This window comes from Amaranthus tricolor, chromosome 6 (genome assembly GCF_026212465.1).
Source record: "Amaranthus tricolor cultivar Red isolate AtriRed21 chromosome 6, ASM2621246v1, whole genome shotgun sequence".
Classification (NCBI taxonomy): Eukaryota; Viridiplantae; Streptophyta; class Magnoliopsida; order Caryophyllales; family Amaranthaceae; genus Amaranthus; species Amaranthus tricolor.
This window is the reverse complement of record NC_080052.1, coordinates 22192760-22203728: the sequence shown is the minus strand read 5'-3', so window position 1 is coordinate 22203728 and position 10969 is coordinate 22192760. Positions and strand designations below refer to the sequence as shown.

Here is a 10969-nt window from a genome sequence, read left to right as displayed (position 1 = left end):
CTTTTACTACGTTCGACAAAATATTATTAAAGTAACAATATTAGGTGTAACAAGATGAAGACAACGAAGAATATATAATTATAAATGATCATCTACCCGAGGGAGATAAATGGTGTGTAGTGATTAATACTTACACTACAAAGCAGATGAAATCTAAGAACAATAATAATAGTTAAGTCAGTTATGTAGTAATAAACTCATAATCACAAACAAAATATACACAATAGTGTAGTGTAATTAAGTTGAGTAATTAATTTTATTTACAGATGCAAAAGATTTGATATCAAGTTCCACCCTATCCATGTCTTCTTATCACAAGGAGACTTGAAATTAAGCTCAAACATCTCCCTTGTTAGTTTCTCATCAGATTCACAAAACCCAACTAACTTTGCAACAATCTCTGCACTTTCTTGTACATGTTGCATATTGTGAGGATCAGTCCACAATTTGTTCACCAACTGCAATCTTCTCTTTTGTTTCCCTTCAGGTGGGATATCCCATTTACAGTACAATGCTTCCCTTTCCTCAGGTGATAGTCTTGAACTCACTCGCTTCGCCAAATTTTCCCGTTCTTGTTTAAGAGCCCGAATGCTGCACATAATTTACATGTTGCATATGAACTTTTTATAGTGAAAAAGTAAAGACATAACAGAGGTATGAACCACTGACACATGATTCACTAATCTCCTTGTAAATTACTAATAGAAAAAAGCGAATTATGGTCGATTTTAGGCTATTTTAGGATCATTTAAGCAAATCGCTTTAAAAAGTGAATTAATTGTGAATCATGTTGCACAGGTATGAACATTTAATTACCTTGAAGAAACATAGGAGGCTGGTTCATCACTTAAGAGTGCAGGGCTAGCATTTCCAAGGTCTGATAAGTGTTGTTCTAACCATGTTAATCTTCGAAGCTCGACTTCCATGTATATATGATCAGCAGGATCACCTTTGAATAACAGGAAAAATTGAGTTCTGTGCACCAATGAGACATGGCAAAGGTGCCATAGCATGATTATCTGCTTTCTTTGTTCCTCGAAGATCGACACCCAAGAAAATGGGGATTGATTGACACCATCTTGCGAACTAATAGTTCCCTCACCTGCCTCCAGTTCTAGTACCTAGTTCACAACACAAACAGAAAATAAGGAAACAGGTAGAATTGATGATTTTGTTATTGTGTTTGTTCATTACAAGACAAACATAAGAGAAGAGTTGGCTACCCACGAACCCGATGAGGTTCCATCCTAAAAACTAATTGATATTAGGAGTAGCCCATCATGTATATATGTTAGTCAACCTATCTCTAATTTTTCGATTTGGGATCACATGTGGATATTTTCCAACAAGAACAACTCAAATAATTGAGGAAAACTTCATGCACATTTCTTTTTCTTATCGGGGTAATGTTGGAGAATTCTTATAGGCAAGGGTAAAAGAAACTAATCCTTCTCGTATAGGCGGTGAGAATCAGGTTAAACTTTGGCTAACCCATGATTCTCAGACACAAGCACATATCTTAAAATTTGTGAACATCATAAAGGAAACAATTTGGGGCTAAGATGCTCCAGTCTCAAACGACAAGGGTTTACTATGGATGGAAAATATTATGCTGCTTGAAACCGTTACTAGTATTCGAGATATGTGTCTTTGTTCCGAAATTGGATTTTCAGTACCACATGAATGTTGGTAGGTGTTTAATATCCAATATGGGTAGCAATATAGAAAAAAGAAGATGAAAACGGATGAGCAACTAAATGGATCTTACCTGACAAACCAGCAGCTGCTTTTGATACTGAAGCTTAGCTACTCTTTCCTTCAACTCAGTCACATAAGCTCTTATGTTGCGTGCACTCTCCTCGAGTGCATTATTGAACTTCTGCTGCATTTTTTTCACATTAATCGAGTGGGATTTCTGTCTTGATGGAGTATTATTCTCCCTAGAAGATCGAGAATAACCAACTTGATCATCCTTCATAGGGGTGCTTCTGCAGGAATTTGTCAAACTATCAATTGTCGGCAAATTACTTTTAGAGTCTACAATCGTATTACCAATCTCATCCATCACTCTCCGGGAAGAAGAAAGTGGAGAACATGGGGCCCTTATGAAGTTTGACATGGTTGGGCTATTGCTTAGGTTAAATGGAATGCCCTTCTTTCTTTTTGATTGTGTCCTCGAATCTGGAGCAAGCTCATTACCTTTTCCTAAGGCACAAACCAACCTCTCCACAGAATTCTGGACGTTCTCAAGCTTCTTTTCTAAGGATTCAATCGTCTGTCCTTGGGTATTCAATCGACATATTTCCTCCTTTAGGTCAGCTCTATCCTTAACAATGATCTCTTCAGAAATCGAGTTAACTAATTGCATATTTTTTATCTCAGACAGTAGCTTGGCCACATTTTCGGCAGCATCTTGCTGTCCCAGTCTGTTACATGCAACTTCCTTTTGGAGTATATCAAGAGCTTTATTTGCTTCTTCGCCAAGCTGTCTTTGCAGCATTTCAAGCTTCCTGATTTCATGCACTAAGAAAGAAGGATCATTGGATGGAACTGACTGCCTAAGCATTGAATGCCTTGCAGCTTTGTTTCTTTCCCGGGCATCAGGAGTCACCTTGCTAGAAGTTGTCTCGGATGGATAATCCAGACACTTTCTCACTTGATGAGATGAGCTCGAATAGTCCGATTCCTGAACAAGTAAAAAGGGATGAGCAAAGCGAAGATTAATGCTTCCGTAAAGTGGAAGAAAAGTGTATTATGTTCGTAGTTTACCTTGTTTTCTTTGCGTGCGCTTCTTTCCAGCTCAAGCTGAGACTCGGCAATATCTCTTTGTCGCTTGAGTTCTCTCATTTCCCTCTCCATCTAGAAAAGGTAACAAGACTTTAGTCAGACATATTGTGAGAGCTCTCTACAAAATTATTTACTTGCTAAACAGCATACCTTCTGAATCTTCATGTTTTTCTCGATTAGCAAAGCTTTTAAGGCTGATGAAGAGGAAGGTTGCGGACTTCTCAGCTCTGCCTCCAATCTAGCAACTTCCTGTTGTAAATGCTTAACCAATTGTTGGTCTGTTACAACCTGATCGGTGAATATCACCCCAAATTAAACGACGATTTTCAAGTCACAAATGGATAATACATGAAGCTCAAAAAACCCAAAAACGATAATAAATCGACATGAAGTTGTACTTTCGAAAAAAGATCCAGAATTTCTGTAAACTGTCTTACCACATTCACTCTAGTAGTGTTAGTAACTTCCTTTGCACTTGTTGCAAACGACAATGTATTGCGTGATTGTTCAACGTGACTCAGTGCTGGACTTAAGGTACAGATAATTGCAGTTCGTGCATTTCCTCCAAGCGAAGACTGCAAAATTCGAGTAAGTTTTGATTCTCGGTATGGTATATGACCTGTTCTTTTTCCACCACTGAAATTGAAGAGAAAAAACAACAAATTAGCCAATTCATTGCTTCATTTGAGTTTAGATATACGTGTGTCGCGCAATGCAATAAACGACATTGCCGATTTCCAAGGTAAGAACAGGAGTTTCATGAGCATGACTTCTTAAGTAATTCACCAAATCGTCTCAACTCGAGTCATTCAAATACTAACCTCAGTTTTCTGATAACCTGAGTGAGTGTTAACAAGCTGCGGTTTATATGACTTCCCTCTTTTAATCGCATACCGACACTTTTGGTTTGAGAGGCACGCTCACTCCCAGCAAGGTCGACGAGATTCTGAAAAAGTCCAATTGTTTCAGTAAATATTTTTTTCCTGCAACAGTTAAGCACAGAAGAAAGGAGGTGGAATGTACCAAGCTTGCTACGAAGGACTTTACACGTCCGGACTTTTCCTTGATGCGACTCTCAATGGTCTATTTCAATAAAGACAGATGATGAAAGATATTAGAAAGTAATGGCTGTAATGAATCAAGACAAGAACAAATGCAGTAAGATGAGTGCAATACCAGTCTCACAATCTGATGTGATCTTGAACTTTTATCATTCAAAGCAGTTTCCCCTACTTGCCTTTGAGCTACAAAGTTAGAGTAAATACATATTAAAGCAGTTACACTCTGATAAGTTTTGTTCCAATAAGAAACAAAATGTTTCATACGATGGAGAGATTTGGAAGGAAAACTCATCTCTCTATTCTCCCGTCCCTTCCCTCTCTTCCCTTCCCTTTCCTCCCTTCCGCTTCCTTTTGTTCTTTTATTTACCCAAAGATATTTATTGTTTGCCATATCAAAGCCCTATTGAGGGAAGTGCTACCAAGTACCAAAAATAATAAATTATTCATGATATTTCTAGAAAAATATACAAAGAGAAAAAGTATCTAGGAACCAACTCAATCAAAAGCAAATTGTTAGTTGAAGTCCCATAATATGTTTTGTGTAGACTTGATCCACACTATTTAGTGTGCATCAACTGAATAACAGCAAGTACTTAATTGTAATTATCATATTTTAATACCTTTTAAGGTTAGTGCACAGAAAAATAATGTGGAACAGGTCCATACAAGACTTTCTCTATTATGTTATATACTCTATCACATCTCCTTACATGAGAGCCCTTTGGGCAGAATTGTGAATGCCACATGTGCCCTCCTCATACAAGGAATTCAATATTTCACTTAATGAGAACTGAATGAGATTTGAAATCATGACCTAAACATCTGATATCATATTAATCAACCAACTCAACCAAAAACTTACGCTAATGGTTGAACTCTTATCAACAAGAAGAAACACTTGCTGAGCTTAAAATACATCATTAAGCATCTAGTACACTTTTATTAAATCGGTGAACCACATGATCTTCCTAGAAATCTAAGAGTAAACTTAAGAGAGTGCCAGCAAAAATACCTTCACATACTCCAATTAAATGCTTCAAATGTTGACTATCTTTTACAACTTCTTCAACCAACTTTTCAACAATGGTTCCTTTCTGCAACAAATACATTACCATAAAATACAACTACAAGCAACATCTCTAGAACTCATCAAGTACATGATGTAGCAATAAGTACCTCTGGATCATCCAAAAGTCGAAGCGGACCAGAACTCCTATTTAAAAGGTCGACTACTGTCTCATTGTAAATCTCCAAAGCCGACATTTTCAATGTAAAATCCCTTTCAGCATGCTGCAAACAATGATAAACATCATCACATAATGATTTACCATAAAAAACTCAGTCTAGTTTTCTCATTGAAGCATACATTTTGCATATAGTGATATATGTCTTCAACTGCATATTCAGTAATTCCTCTCATAGTATATGTTTTACCACTACTAGTCTGCCCATAAGCGAAAATTGTTGCTGCACAAAAAAAATTCAAACATAATCAACATACTGTTTCCACTACACTTCACTATGTAAAAAGATATCAATATAATCATCAAGCATTTAGTCACCATTAATCCCACTAAGAGCTGATAAGGCCACATCCTTAGCCCCTCCTTCGTAAACCCTCGCCGTCACACAAGTTGGACTAAAAACTTTATCTGATACACAAAACAGTAATACTGTATTAATCTTCATATTCTGAACAAATTTCCATCATTCCCATACAAACCAGTGACAGACTTAGAAAACTATTATAGTGGGTTAAACTTTTAGTTAAGTTTATAGTCAATTTCATTCAAAAATATTGTAAAATCTCATACAATACAGAAATTAACTAGGGTAAATTGATAATTGATCCAAAATTATGTATTTAAATTGGGATTCAGAAATTACCAAAAGTAAAAGAGGAGGAAGGCTTTTCATCATTGGGATTCTTGAAGATCACTGTATGGTCATCTGGGCATTCTAAGGCAATCAAATCATACATTGCCTGCTCTTTTGAACTCAATGGCCGAACTCGAACCATTACTTGTATCTTTTCTTCTAGAACTTTCGTGCCCCCAGGAGTGCATGATGGGATGGTTCTGATCTTTGATAATGGAGTCTTGGGCTCTCCCATTTTTATGCCCCAAATTCAGTTTCCACTGCTCAATTGATGCAATCATTTTAACAAACACTTAGGAATAATCAATCACATCAATTTCTAATTTTGGGCTGCCAAACTTTGAATATTATAGAGCATCAAACATGTTCAATTAACTAAGAAATTATCAACAACTAAATAAAATGCAAAAACAGGAACCTTTTGCACCATGGGTAAAAATGTTCCAAGAACAAGAAGTTGCTATTTTTAGTTACAAATATTACAATATTTCAAAAAACCCACATTTTAAATTATCAAAAGAAAGTAAAAGATCACCTGGATTTTAAGGGAAAATCTTGGAATAGAAGAAAAATCTGTTCTTTGTTCTTGCAATGTGAACTTGAATCTTTCCAAAAATGAATTGTAGCCTTCCTCAAATGTTACAGAAAAAAAAAAAAGCAAAGTAAAAAATGGAAAGATTGATGAGTTAAATTTGAATTGATTGGGTGTTATAGAGTGTAAAGAGAAGATTGAATGTAGGACAAAATTAGAAATAATTGAGAACATAAATTTGCAGGAGGGGAGGAAGAATATGTAACGGCTAGTTCCGTTGTTTCGGTACTTTATTTCTTTGGCGGTATATGCGTCCTCTTTAAAAGAATATATATTTGGATTTTTTTTTTTTGTTGCTCATGTTTCAAAAACAAAGGTTGATAGGTGTGTCATGTGTGATATGGTTTAAAATACTAGATTAGATTTGCTCCATTTACTAAAATTTAACCCTTAGATTGCTCTTAAGGATGACATAATTATAAAGAAAAGAGTTTTGTATTTTGATGGAATATTATAAATGACGTCGTATATTATAATGTAGGAAAAATAATTAAATTCTAGTAAGTTTTGGTGAGTTATTAATTGTAGACTCAGCAAGATGAGTATTTGACAAATTGATAGAGAATTATTTTAGTTAATTTGTTGTAATTCTTTCAATTATAAGGTAGCCCGAGGAAATGAGAGTGTACGGAATCATGCCTAAAGGCTAGAGCCGTGGCACTTATGTTTCCATGGGGTTATTTGACTTACTTGATATTCAAACTTTTGAAAATTTAGGTATATTTGTTATGTACATTATAGAAAATAAGATAAGGTCATTGCATTCAACCTATTTGACATTTGGATAAGTAGAAAAAACAATTAAATTAAAAGTACTTAGCAGATTGTTATAGTGACATTTATCAATCAATTGAAAGAGTATGAATATATAATAGACTATGATTTTTTTTATCAACTTGTCGGATAGTTTATGATCTATGAGTAAATATAAATTACTATTTTTCTAAAACAAAATGAAATATAATTTTTCAGCTCAAATTTAAATTTCTTAGTAAGTATAATTTATCGGATAATTTATACTCTATCGGCAAATATAAATTACTATTTTGAGATCCTAAAAAGGTGGCAAATTGTGCATGCAACACAATTTTGAGATAAATGAATATTTTTACGAGATTTAAAGGTCACATTTTCATTATTTTGCTATTGCTTATGCTTTTATTAATACTTGATAGACATCCAGCGTTGCACAGAGATTGAAAAAATATTTTTCATTTAATTACATATTTATATTAAAGTTTTTCTAAGATTATTTACTTTTTATATATGAAGGTTATTGAGTAATGTTTTACATAATATATTTTTTTCTTATATTATTATTATTATTATTATTATTATTATTATTGATCACGAGCTGTATTATTTTTTTAATTTTTATTTATATTTTAATTATATATATATATATATATATATATATATATATATATATATATATATATATATAATCATTTTTACTAACTTTTTCTTGATATTTGTTCCATTTTAAACTTAAGGCAAATTATATGAATAAAGATTTTTTTAATATTTATATCTTTACCTATAAAGAAAATAGATTAATAAAAAGATATACGTTCATGACATGTTGAATCAAAGTATTCAATGAGACTATTATTTTATAATGAAAAGATATTTAATTAAAGAAAATGAGAAATTTACTAATTAATTATTTTATTAGATATTAAATTTGTAATGATTTTAGCGTCTAAGATCATTATGTACTTGAAGTCTTGAATTAGTGTCATTGGCTTACTTTTATTTGTACTTATTTCAATGGTTGAAAAACTTTTTATGTAAAGATTTTGATCTTATTGTAATGATTTTTATTTTTATTGGCGACTCAAAAAATTTAAGATATTTTCTGCAAATATTATAAGTTTATTGACTAATATAAAAAATATTGTATTTAATCATCAAATAATTCATAGAAAAAAGACATTTATTATGTGACTTTTTAAAATTGACATATTTTTTATAGACAACTGTACATTGCTTCAATATACTAAACTAAAAAATTAATAATTAATTAAGAGTTGTATATACATATTTACCCACTTTTATCTTGAAAATAAGAGTGGCGTGGTTTGACATTTATTGTATTAAAAATAAATTATAAATGTCAATCTTTTTCTACCATATTAGTTTGAAGAATAGGGAGGAAATTTTTTACCCATAATCTGACATGTGTTAAGGCTTTTTTTTAAGTACTTTTTATAGATTATAGATCATAGATTATAGATCATAGATAGATTTTACTAATTTTTAAAAGTTAAAGTAAACTTATAATAAAAAAGAACTTATCTTGGTAGAAGTAAGCATTTTAACTAAACTAAACTTATTTTACTAAATTTCAATGTTCTAAGATGTGCAAAACAATGATAATTCTAATAAATAAAAATCATAATAAAAATTGACTTAAAGGCTTTGCATGATTTGTGGCTAAGAAGTTAAGTTGAATGATTGGTGTGAGCCTGGAAGACGGGCTTATACATCATGTACTACATGCATGAGTTGGTTATTCACAGATTTGAAAAAATAATACGTTTTAATGAATTTATTCAAAAAACAAATTTTGTTCAAACTTTATTTTCAAAATAAGCTTCTTTGGATCCAAAGTTAGGCTTGGTATATACTCACACTTACTAACAGTGAATTAAAAGAAATGGTCAAAATTTTAATCAAACCTCAAGTCGCTGTTACTGTGAAATAAAGGTTGACTGGTCAAACCCTTATGTCGCTGTTACTAACAGCGACTTCAGGCGTGCCTAAATACAACAGCCTTCTTCCTCCTTCCTCATTTCACCCGATTTCGTATCAGCGACCTAACCCACGAAATCTCCCTCTCCTTTCCACCATTAAAATCAACTTAAATCCTTCAATTAATCTCATCAAATTTCAAGTTTCTACTACTAATTAGTTCTGTCATCTTCCTACATTCACTTAAGGTACTAGTTTTTTGTTTTTTTTTTTCTTTTTTTGAAAAATTAGGGTTCACAAATTCTTAATCAACTTTAACATAAATGCAGGAACTTACAATTTACTATTCCTTGTTGATCTACAGCTTATTGAGGTAACTTTTTATTATAAGTTTTTTAGTTCTTGTTGTTTTTAAAATGTATGTCATTTACAGTGGTCATATAATATCAAACTCTATAAATATGTCAAATGTACTTGTTATTTGCCATGATCTTCATAATGAAGTTGTTTATTCATGAGTTTAATGTAGAAAATGTTTGAGTTTAATGTAAAGAATGTTTGAATGCGAACCCTAAATTTGAGTTTAATGTAGAGAATGTTTGAATGCAAACCCTAAATTTAATTAATGTTGTTATATATGTATATATTTATGAACTTGATGGTGATGTTGATTTTGTACGCATTGTTGTAGAAATGGCTTCATTTCGTGTGATTGTTGTATGTTTTTGGAATGGTTCAATTCGATCAAGTAGTAGCAATGTTAAATATGTTGGGGGAAGACGTAAACTATTTGCATGCAACTCAAACACGGATTTGAATGAATTTAAATATCTAATATGCTCTAAGATTGGCATTGACACTACAAGAAGTACTGTTAATGTAAGTTTTAAATACAATATGAGTGGAGAATTGTTAGCTCTTTCGGTTGAGGATGAGGAGGTTATAGATGCAATGTGGGAGTATTCAAAGTCTACCTTTATTCCTTCTTTAGAGTTATAAGTAGAAGAGGTACCCATAGGGAATCAAGATGTCAATGTTGTAGAAACAAATGCATTCGTGAATGTAACTTCTTCTGCTCCTTCTCCAACGCCCTTCCCTACCTAAGAAACCCAAAATCCCATTATGCCATCTTCCTCTTCTCCTTCTAATGGTGATACTTTTAACTTAAAAGATACAAATGAGCATTGGGATGATGTTAATAGTGAGAGTAATGAATTCGTTGAAGCTCCTTCTGAGGACGAAGTGGGTGTTGATGAGGAGGCTCTAGCTAATGACATGACCTTAGGCAAGATTCCAACAATCGTTGCTCCTACACCTTATGCACTAGTTCCCCCTCTAGATGAACACGCTGAGGACAACTCTTGGAGGTCTTGGGCATGTGATACAACCTACACCGATGAAGAAGAGTTTCAAAAGGGTATGATGTATGATAACAAGGATGCCTTGTTGGACGCTGTTAGATTGTATCATATTCGTAGGAATGTTGAGTATCGAACTGAGACTTCGAATCAAATCGTGCTCACCTTGAAGTGTAAGAGAGGGTGTGCTTGAAGGCTAAGGGCTACGAAGAGCTCCTATTTACCTTCATGGGAGATTGTTACACAAAGGGAAGCATGGGGGTTGTCTATTAAGTACTGAAAATGTGTCAGCTGGACACATTCATCTGACATCTTTCATGATTAACAATGTTATTAGAAATTGTGTTGTTGAAGACCCATCAATTAAGGTCTCTGTGGTGCGACAAATGGTGAAAGACCAATTTGGTGTCGAAGTGACCTATAAGCGGGCATGGTGTGCTAAACAGCAAGCCTTTCTTTCCATCTATGGGACATGGGAAGACTCTTATCCTCTCCTTCCACGCTTCTTGAAAGCAATGCAAGTTTCTAACCCCGGGACTGTAGTTGAGTGGTTCTTTAAGGAAGATAATGATGTTGGTGTGTACGTCCGTCCTAGTATT

At 33.3% G+C, this 10969-nt stretch overlaps 1 protein-coding gene across 1 annotated transcript; it reads right to left on the bottom strand.

Annotated features, from left to right (window-relative positions):
* Positions 1 to 63: 63 nt before the first annotated feature.
* Positions 64 to 6496, bottom strand: LOC130815533 (kinesin-like protein KIN-7B). The gene is made up of 15 exons (XM_057682022.1): positions 6262 to 6496; positions 5736 to 5986; positions 5411 to 5500; positions 5215 to 5315; positions 5025 to 5138; positions 4861 to 4942; positions 3964 to 4031; positions 3811 to 3870; positions 3609 to 3733; positions 3225 to 3423; positions 2938 to 3075; positions 2770 to 2859; positions 1769 to 2686; positions 817 to 1121; positions 64 to 591 (listed from the first exon to the last, which is right to left on the bottom strand). Exons 2-15 carry the CDS (start codon positions 5959 to 5961, stop codon positions 261 to 263), a joined length of 2847 nt encoding a protein of 948 aa, XP_057538005.1. The 5' UTR covers positions 5962 to 5986; positions 6262 to 6496; the 3' UTR covers positions 64 to 260.
* Positions 6497 to 10969: the final 4473 nt, after the last annotated feature.

Bases quoted from the DNA above. Each gene is read 5' to 3' on its own strand.
- LOC130815533 (XM_057682022.1), bottom strand. From the start codon at position 5,961: ATGGGAGAGCCCAAGACTCCATTATCAAAGATCAGAACCATCCCATCA. The intron at 5,139-5,214 runs GTATGCTTCAAT...CATTGTTTGCAG, and splicing joins TATATCACTATATGCAAAAT to CATGCTGAAAGGGATTTTAC. The intron at 1,122-1,768 runs GTAAGATCCATT...GTTGTGAACTAG, and splicing joins AGCAGCTGCTGGTTTGTCAG to GTACTAGAACTGGAGGCAGG.